Below are 19,716 nucleotides of genomic sequence, written 5' to 3'. Positions count from 1 at the left end.
TCTAAGAAACCACAGATGCCAACCTAGCATACTATACTCAGCAAAACTCTCAATCACCACAGATGGAGAAAACAAGATATTCCATGAAAATATCAAATTTAACAGTATCTATAAACAAATCCAGTCCTACAGAATCCTTGAAGGAAAACTCCAAACCAAGGAGGATACCTACACACAAGTAAACAGAGGAAATTCATAATTTCATATCAGTGTAAACAAAATGAGGGAAGCACATGTGCGCACGCGCGCGCGCGCACCACACACACACACACACACACATACACACTCACTAACATGACTGTCTTAGTTAGGGTTTTACAGCTATTATTAGATAGAATGACTGAGGTAACTCTCATAAGCACAACATTTAATTGGGGCTGGCTTATAGGTTCAGATATTTAGTTCAATATCAAAATACAGGAAAATGGAACCATCCAGGTAGACATGGGGCTGGAAGAGCTGAGAGTTCTACATCTCATCTGAAGGCTGCTTGGAGAAGACTGGCTTCCAGGCAGCTAGGATGAGGGTCTTAAAGCCCACACCCACAGTTACACCCTTTCCCCAGCAAAGCCACACCTACTCCAACAAGGCTACACCTCCAAATAATGCCACTCCATGAGCAAAGCATATTTATACCACCACAGGCACCAACATCAAAATAACAGGAATTAATAGCCACTGGTTTTTAATATCTCTCAACATCAATGAGCTCAATCCACCAGTTCACATAGGCTAACAGAATAAATGCAAAAACAGGAACCATTACTGTGCTGCATCAAAAAACAAAAATAAGTAAACAAAAACCCAAACACACACCTCAGCAACAAAGAAAAATATTATCTCATAGAAAAGAGCTGGAAAAAAAGATTTTCAAGCAAACAAAGCCAATAAGTAAGCTGGAATAGCCATTCTAATTTATAATAAAATTAATTTTCAACCAAAATTAATCAAAACAGATGGGGAAGGATGCTCATACTTATCAAAGAACTAATCCCCCAACTTGACATTTCAGTTTTGAACATACATGCCAAAACAAGTGTACTCACATTCATAAAAGAAACATTATTAAATCTTAAACCTCACATCGAACCACACACATTAATAGACAGAGAGAGACCTGAACATCCCATTCTCAACAATGGACCTTGAGACCAAAATTAAACAGAGGAATAATGAAAGTGACAGATTTTATGAACCAAATGGACCTAACAGATATCTACAGAATCTTTCAGCCATACACAAAAGAAAATACATTCTTCTCAGAACCTCATGTAACCTTCTCCAAAACTGACCAAGCAGTTGGTCACAAAGCAAGCCTTAGCAGATGCAACAAAATTGAAATAACTCTTTGTATCTTATCAGACTACTGTGTATTGAAGCTGGACTTCAAAATCAAAAGAAACAACAGAAAGTCCACATAGTCATGGAAACAAGAGAGGCCTCAGGTGTCTGTCAAAGCAACACTAGCCAAGACTCCTAGCAATGAAGTATGTGGATCTTGAAATGGTTATTCCTTTAGCCAGATAGGACACCCAGTAGAGGGATAAGGATAACTATCTACACACAAAAACTTTGGCCCAAATATGTCCTGCCTACAAGATATGCAAGGATTAAGACATGGGAGGGACAGAGGGAATGTCCAGAGGGAATGACTACCCCAAATTGACATTCATCCCATGTGCAAGAACCAATCCCTGACACTATTAATGATACTCTGCTATGCTTGCAGATATGAGCTTAGCATAACTGTCTTCTGAGAGGCTCCACCTAGCAGCCAATGGAAACAGATGCAGAGACCTACACCCACCCAAACATTAGATGGAGCTCTGTGTGTCTTGAGGTAAAGTTTGGGGAAGTATTGAGGAGACCCAAAGAGGACAGGGACAGTACAGGAAGACCAACAATGTCAACTAACCTGGACCCTTGGGCACTTCTATAGACTGAACCACCAGCTAAAGAGCATGCATGGGCTGGACCTAGGCACCTTGCATAATATGTTGCAGATGTGCAGCTTGGTCTTCATGTGGGTTTCCAACAACTCTAGGGGGGGGATGTCATTGACTCTGTTGCCTGCTTGTGAATCCTGTTCCCCTAACTTGGCCACCTTGTTTGACCTTTGTGGGAGAGGATGTACCTATCCTCTAGTGACTTGATTTACTAAGGGGGACATGAAACCCAGGACACCTCCATTCTTAGAGAAGGAAATGGGGAAATGAGGGAGGATCTGCATGGGGGGGGCAAGGTTGAGGGTTCACAATCAGGATATTAAATAAATAAATAAATAAATAAATAAATAAATAAATGGAAAATGAGGTACAGAGCTAAATTGAGAATTCTCAACAGTAGAACTGGGAATGGCAAAGAAAAACTTAAAATTAATATTCAACATCCTTAGACATCAGGGAAATGCAATTCAAAGCCACTCTGAGATTCTATCTTACATCCATCCATCAAGTGACAGCATATTATGACAAGTATGTAGAACAAGGTGAATACCCCTCTATAGTTGGTGGGAGTGCAAACTTGTACAACCACTTTTAATCAATTTGGCAGTTTCTCAGACAATGAGGAATAGTTTTACTGTGGGACCCAGTTATAACACTCCTGGGAATATACCCCAAAGATTCCTCAGTCTATCACAGGGACACGTGGTCAACAATGTTCATAGCAGCTTTATTTATAAAGGCCGGAAACTCGAAATGGCCTAGATTTCTCTCAACCAAAGAATGGATAAAGAAATGTGGTACATAAACAAAATGGAATACTATTAAGTTATTAAAAAATAAAGACATCATGAATTTTGCAGGCAACTCAATGAAACATCCTGAGTGAGGTGACAGAGACCCAGAAAGATATGTATTATATGTATACCCTTATAATTGGACATCATCCATAAAATTTAGGATAAGCATGCTATAACCCATAAACCCAAAGAAATGGAGTAATAATGAGATCCCAAGGTAGGATGTGTGAATTACACTCAGAAGGAGAAACAATATATCCTGAAATGTGGCTGAAAAGAAGGAACTGGGTGGGTGAAAGGGTGTAAGGATGGCAATCAGGCATGGCAGGAGGGGTTCATAAGAGGGCTGAGAGTGAAAAATGGATGTTCAGGAAGGGCATCTCTTGCACCATCTGGAGACCTGGGATGAGAGATGCTATGTGGTGTCTATGGGGGTGACCCTAGCTGAGATTCCTACCAGCATGGGATATAGAGACTGAAGTGGCCAGAAAGGACTTCTTAATTTTTAAGTATAGAGTTTATTTAGGGTATGGGGATGGGAGTTGAGGAGAGAAAGGGGAGAGAGAGAGAGAGAGAGAGAGAGAGAGAGAGAGAGAGAGAGAGAGAGAGAGAGAGAGAGAGAGAGAGAGAGAAGAGAGAGAGAGAGAGAGAGAGAGAGAGAGAGAGAGAGAGAGAGAGAGAGAACAAATATTTTTCTTTAAGATATATGAGTACATTGTAGCTGTATTTAGAAACATCAGAAGAGGGCATCAGATCCCATTATAGATAGAAATGAGCCATCTGATTATGTGGTGTTTATATGGGTGACCCTAGCTGAGATTCCTACCAGCATGGGATATAGAAACTGAAATCGCTACTTCCTGCAGCCAAGTAGGACCTCTAATGGAACAAGGGGAATATCAACGCCGACCACACAAAATCTTCAAATTTGTCTTTCCTATAAGATGTGCATGAGAAAGGATAGAACAGGGTCTGCGAGAATATCCATCCAATGTCTGGACCAGATTTGAGACCCATCCCATGAGAGAGAGCCAAGGCCTGACATTATTAATAATACTATCCTATACTTGCAGACAGAAATCTAGCATAACTGTTTCCTGAGAAGTTTCATCCAGTAGAACAGATGTTTCCACTGGATGGAAACAGATGCAGAGACTCATAGCCAAATATTAGGCAGAGCGGGGAGAGTCTTGTGGAAGAGCCAGCCAGAGTAGTCAAGAACATCACAAGAGGACCAACAGAGTCAACTAACCTGGGCTTATGGGGCCTTATAAGGACTGAACCACCAACAAAAGAGACATCAGGGGCTGGACCTAAGTCTTATACCTTTGTAGCAGATGTGCAACTTGATCTTCATGTAGGTCCCCTAACAATTGGGGCAGAGGCTGTCTCTGACTTTGCTGTGTGCCATTGGATTCCCCCTTCCCCTACCTGAACTGCTTGGCTGCACCTCAGTGGGCCAGCATGTGCTGAGTCCTGCTAGGACTAGATGTCCAGGATTCAGTGATACACAAGCGAGGCTTCCCCTTCTCTGAGAAGAAGTTAATGGGGTAATGGAGGGAGGGATTAACAAGGGTGGAGCTTGGAGGAGAGGAGGCAGGGGAGCTGCAATTGGGATAATTTCTGAATAAAAATATGTTATGGAGAAAAATTAAGCATGCAGTCCTCAATATGCATATTTATGTTTTCACTCCTAAGAATAAAATATATGCATCATTAAAATATGCTAACTATTGAAGGCAAAAAAGAGAGAACAGTCTTTACATTTATTCAAATATCTCTCTAGTAAGAAAAAAATCTGTCTTTTGGCAAGTGTTTGTGATCTCCTATAGTCTAACAGCAGCTCTTCTCTCAGTTCCAAATTGAGTATAGGAAGGATGATCTCATATGCTATAGAGCCTGTGGTTAAATGGGAGTTATTGTGTTATAAAGGTATCAACCCTTTCACTCTGAAGTTGATGTGTCTGGATTTGAACACTCAATTGAGAGTTTTTTGGACCATTCTCAATCTCAGTAAAATCTGGACAAATATCCACCTCAAAAATTGTTATGATGGATATGGTTAAAATAAGCAAATAGTTAGAAAAATGTTAAGTAAATTAATCTTCAAATGATTAAATACATATCCATATTCCCAAAGGACTGGCTGTCTTTGTATCTAGGAAATGTTTATGTCCACAGGGAATATTAAGAAGAACACAGTGATTACTCCCTAATTGTCTCTCACCAGAAACTGTGTCAGTGCTCTCCTGGGTTCATGAGCTGACTGTAAAAGAAGAATCCTTCTGTTACTATCTTGGAGCTGGTGAAAAGAGTGTGCCTCTTCTTCATGTTAGGCATGATATTATGACTTCTCTGTCCACTCTGGTTCTAAGTTTCTTGAAGAACATAACAAATTCATGGAACTGGCAACATTTGATTATCTGTCACTGAGTATGGTAAGGGCAGTATTTGGAGGTTCTACTCAAGGACATTGCAGTGTGTGTGTGTGTGTGTGTGTGTGTGTGTGTGTGTGTGTGTGTGTGTGTGTGTGTGATCTATAACTGGCCATAAAGACCTGTGGAAGAAGTTGGGGTTAAAAAGATAGATCAGTGTTTTAGATCATAATCATTTGTAATTGCAGTTAAATTTAAATTTACATTTAAAATATATGTGGATGTGTTAATGACAAGTTATAAAATGTTGCACATGGTCAATATATTCAAACAAAAAATGTTCTGAATCTCAAGTAACCTCAGTAAACATGATGATTCTTTGAAGTTTATATTTTTCTGTCATAAATTTTTATCATTTTTCCACTTGTTAGTAAATATTTGATCTGCATTCCAGTTGTAAGAATATCAATAATAGTCTGAATTTTTGCATAGTTAAAACATATCAATACATAGTTTTCTGTGACATACTTTTACCACAACTTTTCACATATTTACTTTAGTAACTACATTTTACATCCAGTGAATTTATATTGGCCTTAAACTTATTGATAGAAATTAGACAGCTTATTAAGAAAAGTTGTTATGATGCTGTAGGGCTGGTTCAGTAGTTAAGAGCTTTTGTTGGTTTTCCAGATGACTCGAGTTTGGTTCCCAGGACCCACATGAGGTGGCTCATAGCTCTCTGTGACTCCAGCTCCAGAGGACCAAACACCCTCTTCTGATTCTCATAGGTACTGTGATTATGTGACATACATAGAAACAGATGTGCACAAACAAATAAAAATTAATAGAAATGTTTATTGATTGACCAGAATATTATCACCTTTGGTCTAGATACCAGAAAAGTTCAGTTCTCAGTCATAAAAATTTATAAGTCAAGTAGTGGACATCTTAAGCTCTCTGATTACCTCAATGATCTTATTAAAGATTTGTAAAATGTGCTCAGTCCAATGGCCTTATTACAAATGAGTCTCTATTCTGTTAGTGTATGCTGTTCTAGAAGTGATCAAGCATAATGGTTGGGAGCATGGAATTTTTTAATTAGACAAATTTGGGATTAAATGACCTTCAATCTTTTCCATGTTACATGAAATTATGTAACTTATTTATACTCTCTCAGCCTTATTTTTCAATTGGTTAAGCAAAGATTGTGTATTTTAAAATTTAAAATTTTATTTTATACATGTGAGTGTCTTGCCTGCATGTATGCCTATGTACCATTTGCTTACCTTGTGCTTAAGGAGATAAACAATGGTGTTGGATGCCATGAAATTAGGGGTACAGACAGTTGTAAACATTCATGTGGCTTTTGGGATTTGAACCCAGGTCCTCTTGAAGAGCAGCCCTAGTGCTCTCTTACCCTCTGAGCTACCTCTCTGGTTCTCACATATTCTTTTGTAGTCATATTAAGCTATAATGGAAACTGCATGTTATAGAAGCTGGTCTACACTAAGCAACAGACTATCTAATTAATGAATGGTTGCTAACCTAATTTATTAGTATTATTAATATCATCAAGGCACAAGTTTTAAAATCACAGATTTGTGGCTGAATCTTAAATTCTCTGAACATGAAATTCTTTAGTGTTATCAGGTAGCAATTATGAACTTACTTGTGGATGTGGTTGCTGAAAGGTTTTGATGTGAAAATATAGACAGTGCTGGAATTGAATCACAGATTCAATACAGGATCTTGCTGCAATATCAAGCAAGAAGAGAGTCCCAGTGTTCTTTCTGGAACAAGTGAATATGACTTTAATATAAATTAGTGTAAATTGAGTGTTTGTTTTATTTTATCATCAGTGCAGCTGTTCTACAGATGAATTATGTTGTAATCACCTGAGCCAAACTAAGATGGTAAATTTGTCCTCACTGTCTGTAGCCTCTGCTTTCTTTTGCCTGTAACCTCTGCATTCCTCTGCATTCTGGGAAAAGTAGTTCCATTGTTCTTCCATCCTCATCACACAACATCTATTCTTTCTTAGAATCAGTGTGTTTATAAGCCTGCTTCTCTCTAAGGAATATTTGCTTTACCCTTAATCTTCACTTGGAACTTTAAAATATATTTTATGTTGTTAAAAGAATTTTGCATAACAACATCCTACTGAAGGTGGTGTCTGGGACAGGGATATGAAATTCTCAAAGCTGTGATGGAAACTGCACTACACAGGGAGTGGTTTTTGCATGTTTCTTTGAGGGAGAAAATGGACTCATCTGAAGAATTGAAAGAAACAGTAATTCTCCATTACTCAATTTTTTTACAACAAGTTAAGATTCTGAAGCCATATTTGGACTCTAAGTATGAGAATATGTATGGAAAGTATTTAGCCTTTAGGACAAAGTGACAGACTATGTCACTCACATGTTTCTGGGAGACTAAATGTAGTGTTCACACATACTCTGACTCTGCTTCCAAATGGCATATAGGCCCGGTTGGTTGGTTACATTACTACCATCATTGGGACTTATTCTTTTGACATGAATTTTCACTGAGTGGACTGTGCTGATTCATAAATACACTCCTCCTTTCATTTGGTCGTATCATAGGGAACCAGGTTACTTTTGCAGTCCAGTTGACAAAGTAATAGTAGGGACTTTAGACCTCTTAAATATTGCTTTTCCATTTAATGTTTTAACCCATCTGGGACTTTCATACGGTATAAGGTAAAAATTACTGTCCAGAACCACTCAGAGGAGTCCATTCTTCATTTACATACTGACCTATAACACCATTTTTACCCATAGCAAATCCTTTATTATAAGCCTGTCTGGACTTTGGCTCCCTCTTCCCCTCTACTGCTTTTCTGGTTTACCTCTGTAATTACCTACTGAATTAGGTAATTATTAGGCAGGTGTGATGTAAGCATTATACTGAAGCTACAATAGTGGTTCTACTTGGATGTGACAGCTGTCTTATGAAGCAGTTGATATTATGTGTGTATTTTCTGTGCATAGTGAGAGTCCTCATCTAGTGACCAACTAATTACTAATTATAAGCATAGAAACACAGGACTTCCAGAAGTAAGAAAACCATCACAAGCAGAATTATGAAGAGTAATTAGATTTTTGACAGAAGATAATTGTTTTTACTTCAGGAGAACAAACTTGGAATAAAAACTTCTGGGTACATAACCCCTCTTCTTTTTGATGTACTTAGGTGGGTATAAGACTATTTTTCTTTAACCACACCTTTTGTATAATAGAAATGGTAACAGTGTATATATAGTTGAATGTGTTAGTGCACACATAAGGTTAGAATTGTATATAAGGAAAACATTTAGTAATGCCATACATTTAGTATTTATTGTTTGCTGAGACTGGGATCAGACTGAGAAAGGAAATGGATTCACACCTAAATTTACATTTTTGTCCTCCACGATATTTATAGCAAAACATATGGAAAATGTAAAAGAAAAGCATGTAAACAAAGGTGTTTTCTAGGTCTAATAAACATCTTTATTATCATATGTTACAATCATTTATTTATTCAGCCTTTCCCAGCAGTAGGTGTCCAGCTGCTACAGAAGTATGAGGCTCAAGAACCATAGCAGTGTGTTTGAGTTCCTTCTCCTGGGGCTTCCCATCAGACCAGAGCAGGGGGGCATCTTCTTTTCCCTGTTCCTGGCCATGTACGTGACAACTGTGCTAGGCAACCTGCTTATCATCCTGCTCATCAGGCTGGACTCTCGCCTCCACACCCCCATGTACTTCTTCCTCAGCCACTTGGCTTTTACAGACATTTCTTTTTCATCTGTCACTGTTCCGAAGATGTTAACAAAAGGGCAGAACCAGCACATACCCATAACCTATGAGGGGTGTGTTTCACAGACCTACTTCTTCATATTCTTTGCTGACTTGGACAGTTTCCTTATCACTTCAATGGCCTATGACAGGTACATGGCCATCTGTCACCCTCTCCATTACACCACCATCATGAGTCACAGACGTTGTGCCATGTTAGTAGCTCTGTCCTGGGTCATAGCTTGTGCTTGTGCTCTTTTGCACACTATCCTTCTAGACCACCTTTCCTTCTGTGCCGACCACACTGTTCCACACTTCTTTTGTGATCTGGGTGCCCTGCTCAAGTTGTCCTGCTCTGACACATCACTCAACCAATTGGTAATCTTCACAGCAGGTTTGGCTGCCATTATGCTTCCATTTCTATGCATCCTCATCTCTTATGGCTGTATTGGGTTCACCATCCTTCAGGTTCCCTCAACCAAGGGTATCTGCAAAGCCTTGTCCACTTGTGGGTCCCATCTCTCAGTGGTGGCTCTCTATTATGGGTCAATTATTGGTCTCTATTTTCTGCCCCCGTCCAACAGTACAATCAACGATAACATAGTTGCTTCAGTGATGTACACAGTGGTAACTCCCATGCTGAACCCTTTCATTTATAGTCTGAGAAATAAAGACATGAAGGGGGCTTTAAGAAAACTCTTGAGTAAGAAGACAGAGTTTTCCAACTGATATTTTTTGTTTCTGTATTATATTGTGTCCTCAGTGACATAAATTCAGATTATTAAAATTATATCTCACTAGTTTTTCTTCTACTGTACTCCCTCAAAATGCTTTGCTGACATTATTTCTGTACCCATAAGAATACTAAAATAGGTTATTTTATGATGTCTGTTATATTAGTTTATTGGATATTGGGTTTGAGAATTATTGAGACTGATATCATTAAATGGGAGCTGTTGTGATTAGTTCTTCCAATTTTAAATTTATCATAAAGTGTGCCTGGAAATTTTACTGTTACTTGAAAATTTCCCAATTTTATGGAATATAGCTCCCTTTGTACTTAAGCACCCAAATACCCAAGAACTTTGAAGTTTTGTACAACTCTCCAAGAATTTTAATTCCAATTACATAATAATTGGTGCACAGCTTTCTTTTCCTTGGGAATACAGTCAACACTTCTTCACATGCATATGAAGATATTTAACGTCAAATGACAGCCCAGTTGCCTCTTGGGTTTTTGTCTAACAGTTTAATATGTAATGAAATCATCAATTTTTATCCAGACAACGTTTAGTGACTGTTTAGGAAAGCTTGAGTTCAGAGAGGTAAAAAACACTTCACAAGGAACTGCCAGACTGATTTCCAGAGTGGTTGTACCAATTTGCAACCCCACCAGCAGTGGAGGAGTGTTCCTATTTCTCCACATCCTCGCCAACACCTGCTGTCTCCTGAGATTTTAATCTTAGCCATTCTGACTGGTGTGAGGAGAAATCTCAGGGTTGTTTCGATTTGCATTTCCCTAATCTCTAATGATGTTGAACATTTTTTCCCAGTCTCTCTAGTCTTTATTGAAATACATTTTTGGATACATGTAGCATAGGATTTATCCCATTGGTCACTTTTGGTCCATATATAATTTTTTATTTGATATATTTTTTTATTTACATTTCAAATGATTTCGCCTTTTCTGGCCCCCCACTCCCCGAAAGTCACATAAGCCCTCTTCCCTCCCCCTGTTCTCCCATCCACCCCTTCCCACTTCCCTGGTCTGGTTTTGCCTTATACTGCTACACTGAGTCTTTCCAGAACCAGGGGCCACTCCTCCATTCTTCTTGTACCTCATTTGATGTGTGGATTGTTTTGGGTATTCCAGTTTTCCAGGCTAATATCCACTTATTAGTGAGTGCATACCATGATTGATCTTTTGAGACTGGGTTACCTCACATAGTATGATGTTCCCCAACTCCATCCATTTGCCTAAGAATAGTGTATGCTCTAAGATCAAGAATTGACAAATGGGACCTCATAAAATTACAAAGTTTCTGTAAAGCAAAGGATACCATCAAAAGGACAAATCGGCAACCAACAAATTGGGAAAAGATCTTCACCAACCCTACATCAGATAGAGGGCTAATATCCAATATATACAAAGAACTCAAGAAGTTAGACTCCAGAAAACCAAACAACCCTATTAAAAATGGGGTACAGAGTTAAACAAAGAATTCTCACCTGAAGAACTTCAGATTGTGGAGAAACATCTTTAAAATGCTCAACTTCACTAGTCATCAGGGAAATGCAAATCAAAACAACCCTGAGATTTCACCTTACACCAGTCAGAATGGCTAAGATTAAAAACCCAGGAGACAGTAGGTGTTGGCGAGGATGTGGAGAAATAGGAAAACTCCTCCACTGCTGGTGGGATTGCAAATTGGTACAACCACTCTGGAAATCAGTCTGGTGGTTCCTCAGAAAACTGGGTATGTCACTTCCGGAAGATCCTGCTATACCACTCCTGGGCATATACCCAGAGGATTCCCTAGCATGTAATAAGGATATATGCTTCACTATGTTCATAGCAGCCCTATTTATAATAGCTAGAAGCTGGAAAGAACCCAGGTATCCCTCAACAGAAGAATGGATGCAAAAAATGTGGTATATATACACAATGGAGTACTATTTAGCCATTAGAAACAATGAATTCATGGAATTCTTAGGCAAATGGATGGAGCTGGAGAACATCATACTAAGTGAGGTAACCCAGTCTCAAAAGATCAATCTAGAACTGTAAAATTAGGAGCTCTTGAAGGAAATAGCCACAGTAAGAAAAACTTCTTGGGACATATCACAGGGCTATGAAGAGGCATTCTAAGAGGCTGAGTATCCCTACTCAAGAAGTAGTGCAGGAAAGGGAATAATCTGTTTTTATTTTCATTTGGGTTTAGGTGGCACTGAGGACTGCATCTACAGTCTCAGATATGGTGCTAAGCACTCTACTGGAGTTATACTCCCAGTTTTCTTTAACCAAATTAACCACTAATCAGTCTTGCAAAGTGAAAGTTCTCTTTAATGCAGTAACTATCAAAGAAGCATTCTGCCACTAGCTTTTTCACTTCCTCTTCCTTGATTTCCTCTGTGACATGAAATTGGACCCCCAGCTAAAGTCAGACCTTAGAAAAGTGAGGGAATTAGAGGTAAACTGTTATCATATCATTATTTCTTTCTCTATTTCTAAGCCTTGTCTTTAGAGAGGGAGAGCCAATGGGAAGAAAGGAAATCTCTAGACAAGACATTGTGGTTAAAGTGAACCTTCATTCTTTCTAATGTCTAAAAGTCACACAAGAATTAGAGGAGTTTATTATATGTTAATTATATATTTATATTTATAGTACATATTATTAAATATATTTATGCTCAAATACATTTTATTTAGCATAGAGGAATTTTCTAAACAAAGTAAAAATTATATCATCTTTTAAAATTAAGTCTTTTCACTCTTTTCTGTGCTTGAGATTCTAACTCTGAGAGAGAGGCAAGTACTCCATGACTGAACTACATCCCCAACTAAGCAAAGTTTGAAAGAACAGCACAAAGAAATCCCATTCTCCTGACTAATACTTTGTCTACCCTACAGGTATTAATTTTTATAGATTATATTCTTATTAAATGTATTTATTTCTTCCCCTTAACTTCTATAATAGTATTACTAAAAGGATTAATTAGGGAGTGTGTATGTGCAAGCACACATGCATATGTATGTGTACATATGTGTGTATGTACATGCATGTGTGGGTTAAAGGGGTGATGGCCCATGTCCCACTCAGAGCTCTGGCTGCTGGACAAGATGGACATGGGTAGTTGGACTGTACGCATCCCCATGGAACCACCAAATGGGTGTTGGGCTCTGAGAAGCAACAGAACCTCGCTCTGGGAATGGGAAAGGGCAGTTCTTGGGGGTTGCCCAAAGAGCTGGCAGGGAAGAGCTCATGGGTCCTTGGGCCTCATGAGGCAGGCAGGTCCTTAGTCTTGGACATTGCAGATGCTGCTGGATGTCACAAAAGATCTGAGGATGGGAGTATGGGACCAGGAGGTTGGGCTCTGGCCCAGGGACTAAGGAAAAGAAGATGGGGAGAGCTCTTGATGGCTCCCATGGGAATGAAAGTGTCCTTGGCTTGATTAGCAGAAAGCTTGGGTTGGTGGTGGCCATGGCTGGGAACACTGGGAGGCCTTATAGCTGGAGACTAAACATGCAGCTCTTTAGGGGAAGACATGTCCCATTGTTCCAGCATAGTAGATCCAGATGAGAGGAAGCACTCCATAGTTTTCATGGAGAAGTAGAGAAAGAAGGTAGAGAAATAGAGTCTGGCCATGACCACATGGAGAGAGGAAGAACAAGAGGGCAAGAGAGAGGGAAAAGAGTAAGAGAAGAGAGCGAGAGAGAGAGAGAGAGAGAGAGAGAGAGAGAGAGAGAGAGAGAGAGAAGGGGAAAGCACTATAAAAGCAGCCCCTTTTTTAGTGGGCTGGGCATACCTGGCTGTTGCCAGGTAACTGTAGGGAGGAGCACCCCTGGCTGTTGTCAGGTAACTGTGGTGGTAGAGAACAGACAGAATACCAGGGGCTTGGGGCATTGCCCTACTATGATTAATGGTCATAGGATTATTGAGTTGAGGGCCTTGTGTCAGAAACCTAGTGTCTGGGAGCATGGCCAATGGGTCTGTCCCTTGTAGAGTTAGTCTACAGGGTCTCTGAAGGGTTAGCCTCACTCAACCAGAACATAGACTGCCTTTCATGGTTCTACCTGCATGTGTGTACATTCATGTGTGTGCCTGTGTGCATGTGTGCGTGCGTGCGTGTGTGTGTGTGTGTGTGTGTGTGTGTGTGTGTGTGTGTAACAGTAATTAAAAAAGAGGTTGTGGATTTGAGATGAAAAAGGATCAGAAACACAGAAAGAACTAGAGGCAGAGAAAGCAAACTAAATGTGATGCAAATACAATTTATGTGTATGAAATTAAGGAAAAGACTAAGAAGGCAGGGGTGCAATGGTGAGGTGCTTATGTTGGATTTGAGGGTTTGAAGAGCAGTACTGAAAAGCAAAAGGACTGGAGAGTAAAACTCCAGATTTCTAAGTAGCAAATCTCTAAGAACATATGTATCATGGCATTTATTGATCACAAGCAAGGGATTGGAGCCTGTGGGTCCAGAAATGGGCTAGAGAGCTATGGTGGAGACATTGTTTGCCATCAGTAAACAGTTGCAGTTTAAGCCACCTATAGGACACTCCTCCACTTAGGAAAATGAAGATTCTCCCCATAAGAAACTCTACTACATCTTTTCTCAGTATCAGTATTTTTGGTGAGGTTCCCCCACCTCTTTCCTGTCATCTAAATATGACACTTGGCATTTTCAAGTGATTTATTAAACAATCACATTAATGTAGAGAATATAAATTACAAGTGGATAGAGTAATAATTTAAACTTACAGAAGTAACATATGAAGATAAGAAAAGTAACAATTTACAAATAGAAGAGTGCATTAAAAATATGTAATTAACAAAAGATAAATTTCCAGATTTCCTGTAATGTAATAAATAAAAGGCAAAAGTAATAAAAGGCATGATTATGTGTTTAATAAAATTGAGTTCTATTGAAATAAGGATAAAGTAGGTGTTCTGAAAGTTCAATATATGTCTTCATGTGAATAGACAACTCTTTGCTATGTGAAAATTCAGTTTCTGTCTCAGTTTTATCAGAGAATTAAATAACTTGCTTCAGTAGAAAAGCAACATTTCCTTAAAATCTCAGTCAGAGCCAGGCCTGATTGCTCAATCCTATAATCCCATTAATTTGGAATTTGAGTCAGGAAAATTACCCCAGCTTGGTTATACAGTAAGTACCAATCTTGTTAAGGCTACACTAAACCCTATCTCACAACAAACAAAAATATATCTTAATAGTCTGCTAGACAGTTTAATATGTTGTTACCAAACCTTTGAGCCTGAGTTCATTCCATGGAATACACAAGGTAGAGGGGGAGAGTTAGCTCCCACATGATATCCTAAGTCTTCCAAACACACATTGTGGAAACTATATACCCACACATGCACACATGTTCACACACACCCATCAAATCACTGATGTGTATTCACACACACACACACACACACACACACACACACAAAAGGGAGGGTGAATTTTAATAATTCCTCAGAGTTCGAGATGGCTCAACTGTTTTCAGTTTAAGAGAATCTAACACCCTCTTCTTCTGGCCTATGTGAACACACATACACTCAGGTACATATGTATACACATAGAAAAAACACTTCTCAGGCAAAGAGAATGCTCTTTGCCTGAGATAAACACTGAGACACCCCTGTAAGTAACAGATTCCATGGATTGCCGATCATAAATTTTGAGTGGAAGTTCATATCTCTGATGAGAGGTTTACTGAAAAGAGGTGAACTATTTTACATTGTTAAGGACTAGAGAATTTGAAACTTAAAATGCAATCACATATAATTTGCCATTTACTACACTTTAAAAATATAAAATTATGTCAATGCCAAGCATTGTGTAAAAGGAGAAACTTTTTGTCACATTCTGGGAATCTTGGATTAACATATCTTTTAAAACTTTGTAGAGAATTGTCTTTTTGCAATAGATTGTGATTAACATGGAGACTCATAACTAGTCAAAGTGCAAAGGACAAGACTGTGAAGTGGAGAACTGTTAATTCTCACTGAGCTCCTGCAGGGTGTTCATGCTTCTAGCAACCAACCAGAGTTTCTGGATACATGAGTGAAAGACCACACACCACCTTAATTTCTATATGTCTTGACTATCTCAATGGGTGGCTATTTCCTAACCACCTTTGCCAGCATACACTCCACTCGAGTATTCCATAGTTAATACTTTTTTTTTCTGAGACAGGGTTTCTCTGTGTAGCTCTGGCTGTCCTGGAACTCACTTTGTAGACCAGGCTGACCTCGAACTTAGAAATCCACCTGCCTGTGCCTATAAGTGCTGGGATTAAAGGCATGTGCCACCACCACCTGGCCAATACTTTCTAAATCTATATTTTATCTTTGCTGTCCCAGACCCAAGCTGGAGAGTAACCCCTGGGGTGCTTTCCTGACTCTAACATATTGATGGGCTCTTAATCCTGATCTCTCTGCTTTCCCATCATATTATGGTCTGTCCTACACTCCTCTTATGGAAGAATCTCCTCTTCTCTTCTGTGCTTCTTCCTAAGAATCCTGAGAATTCTGCCTTTTTCACCCTGCCCAACCATTGGCCACTGACTCTTTATTCATCAATCAAAAACCAACTGGGGACAGAAACCATCAGTATCTGGACATGTAGATTCCTGAGTGATATTTTTTTTGTCTGTAGATTAATCGGTACAATTCTTGTCCAATAGCTACATTGCCATAACTTGAGTGATTCCATACATGGGGTTTTGATGGCCAATTCCTTCTTTGAACCATGAAGGGGGATACTGTCAGGAGCAGACATGTCTCTAGTCAAATGATCAATTATATCAAATTAATATTATATATCATATACTGCGTATTTCTGATGTTTTTGAAGACTATGTATATAAAGTATTGAATTGTTAAACTTTGACTAATCTTAACTATTTCTATTTGAATATTGTAGAAAGCATCTTAATATAATTTGATAAGAATCTACTACAACCATGAGTTTATTATCTGGGCCTTAACTTGTGTTACTTAATCATTCTAAATAATTTGTAATAGCTGTTATTAGAAGAACTGGATCTAAACCTTGTATTCTTAAATGAGTTGCATAGGCATAATGCCCATCTAATTGTTAAACTTTGACCAATCTTAACTATTTCTATTTGAATATTGTAGAAAGCACCTTAATATAATTTGATAAGAATCTACTACAACCATGAGTAGAGAAGAGGAGATTCTGCCATGAGTCACAATATTAATTTCAACTTTTGAATTAATATAACAATTTTATATCAATGGAAACCTTAAATCTGCATCAATCTATAAATTCTCTACCAAGTTAAAAATTATAACTTCAATTTGTACAAATTATAAAGATTTCTACAAATATAAGGGTTTGACTATACAATGCTTAGGTTAAGAATAAAATTAGTAATCAATCCCCAAATTATGACCATTTCCAAATTTTCCATTAAAATATCAACCTATCTATAATTTAAAAAATAACCATAATGAGACACCCAAAGCCATGTTGGGATGACAACTCTCCATAACTTCTTCCTACTGAAAAGGAGTGACAAAAACATATTAAAGGGATGAGGAGTGGTATGAAAATTAGAAAATTTGGTTAGATTTAACAAAGCTAGCTTTAGCATCTGTTACCCAGCCTCTGATGCTTAGAAGACTCAGGGATTGACTGAAATTCTGACTGAAAGACCAGATAAACCTATCTGTTGAGTTAGTTCTCTCACGCCATTGCCTGTCTTGACCTATATGAAACCAAAGCCTAAATTATTTATTCATCTGTATACTTAAATTCTCCCTCTTGTGGAGATAAATACCTCTGTGGGTCATATGTCCCCTTTCTCTTTATATAATCTGAATACACTTCTCTTACCTGTCTATAATAAGTTTTTTTCCTATTAACCCCTGCTCTTGACCTACAATTTGATATCAAAAGTCTCAAAATATTTATTCATCTATGAATTTAATTAAATTCCTTCTACTCACTGTACAAGCCTATTTCCAGGCAATAAATTAGTCATATCAGGCTGAACAATCCCAGACTTCCCATGTAGACCATGTTCAAAAGAATCTGAGTATTTGTCCTGATATAAGCCCTTTAAAGCATTCTTTCATTCATTCTCCCTTCTATCTGTATGCTATTATTTCCTACATTTGAGATCAAAAGCCTGGATTTCTTTATTCCATGTATACTTAAAACCATTCAAACAAATATCATTATACTCCATTCTATCCTTAAGAACAATTAAACCAAATTTCATTCATATCTAGCCTTTATCTGCTTGTAAGAGGCAGGAAGCTTCTACTGGTTGTCTCAGCCAGACTTTTGAGCAGCCTGATATTTTTTCACAGCATGTGCTCCCAGCTTCTCTGAATCCAAACTCTCTGTACAGTTTTGAACCCCAGGAAGAAATCATCACATGGCTTGAGTAAAAATTGTAGCCTGCTAAGAAACAAATTCTTCGCAGTTCCTAATCATACACCATGGTGTGAGTATGTATTCCATCCAACAATCTCTAAATAACTTTCTGGGAGCCAATGATACTCCAACTCAGAACCAAGCCAACATAGATGAGGCATTTCATCTCAGGAGATCAGCCAGGAATTACAATTACCCTACAGGGGTCCTGCCCAGGAAGCTGTGCAAGGACAGAAGCCCCGCGGCCATATCACTGCCTGCAGGGACACAAAAGGATCACTAGGTACTGCAACACCCTGAGCTTTAAATTTCTGGTGGTGCAAACCTCCAGGGGTGTGCCTGCACTCAGGAACTGAGCACTTAGGCGGCTTTTTGTCTGCCAGCCCCCTGGGCTCAGGGCCTTGTCCTGCCCAGGAAGCTGTGGGAGGAGAGAAGCCCTGCAGCCATATTTGCTGTCTTCAGGGACACAAAAGGATCACTAGGTACTGTAACACCCTGAGCTTTAGATTTCTGGTGGTGCAAACCGCCAGGGGTCTGCCTGCACTCAGGAACTGAGCACATAGGCAGCTTTTGTCTGCCAGCATGCTGGGCTCGGGCTGTGTCCTGCCCAGGAAGCTGTGGAAGGACAGAAGCCCCGAGGCCATACTCACTGCCTGCCTGCAGGGACACAAAAGGATCACTAGGTACTGTAACACCCTGAGTTTTAGATTTCTGGTGGTACAAACCACCAGGGGTCTCCCTGCACTCAGGAACTGAGCACATAGGCAGTCCATCTGCAAGCCAGTCCATCGCAGGACCTGTGTCCTATGTGAGAATCAACAGAGGGAGTGACCCCCACCACAACTTCTTCCCTCCATAATAGAGCAGACAGAGAACACCTGGTTGACCTTGACAACCTAGGTATAGCTTGAGGCAAGACTGAGAAGGGCTCCAAAGGCATAAAAGAGGAAGCCAGCATATCAGTAATCTGTGCCAGAAGAAACCCAGTCGTCCAGTGGTGCAGAGATAATCTTAAAGAGCCATAGTAGGCAGAAGCATCAGCCAGTGAAAATAAGACCATCTAACTCCTGGGAGAACCAGATGGCTAAAGGCAAATGTAGGAACTTTACTAACAGAAACCAAGGCATTATGGCATCATCTGAACCCAATTCTCCAACATTAGCAAGTCCTGGATACCCCAACACACCAGAAAAACAAGATTTGGATTTAAAATCACTGGTCATGATGCTAGTACAGGAACACATGAAGGACATACTTAAAGAAATTCAGGAGAAAATGGATCAAAAATTAGAAGCCCTTACAAGGGAAACACAAAAATCATTGAAAGAAATTCAGGAGAATACAAAAGCCAATAAGGAGGAAACACAAAAATCACTTAAAGAAATACAGGAGAACCTTGATCAACAGGCAGAAGTCATGAAAGAGGAAACACAAAAATCACTTAAAGAATAAGAGGAAAACACAAACAAGCAAATGACAGAACTGAGCAAAAATTTCCAGGATCTAAAAACAGAAGTAGAAACAACTAAGAAAGCATAAAGGGAGACAGCTTTGGAGATAGAAAACCTTGGGAAGAAATCAGGTACCATAGACGCCAATATCAACAACAGAATACAAGAGATAGAAGAAAGAATCCCAGATGCCTAAGATACCATAGAAA

General features: G+C 39.0%; 1 protein-coding gene across 1 annotated transcript in view; it reads left to right on the top strand.

The window, feature by feature from the left end:
- Positions 1–8,705: 8,705 nt before the first annotated feature.
- LOC127685304 (olfactory receptor 50-like) overlaps positions 8,706–19,716 on the top strand; it is a 314,138-nt gene continuing 303,127 nt past the window's right edge. The window contains exon 1 of the mRNA XM_052182364.1: positions 8,706–9,212. Within this exon, the coding sequence (XP_052038324.1) occupies positions 8,706–9,212 (507 nt within the window). The remainder of the gene's footprint in view (positions 9,213–19,716) is intronic.

Source organism: Apodemus sylvaticus, chromosome 5 (assembly GCF_947179515.1).
Source record: "Apodemus sylvaticus chromosome 5, mApoSyl1.1, whole genome shotgun sequence".
Lineage (NCBI taxonomy): Eukaryota > Metazoa > Chordata > Mammalia > Rodentia > Muridae > Apodemus > Apodemus sylvaticus.
The sequence above is the reverse complement of the archived record's forward strand: the minus strand, read 5'-3'. Positions and strand labels throughout refer to the sequence as shown.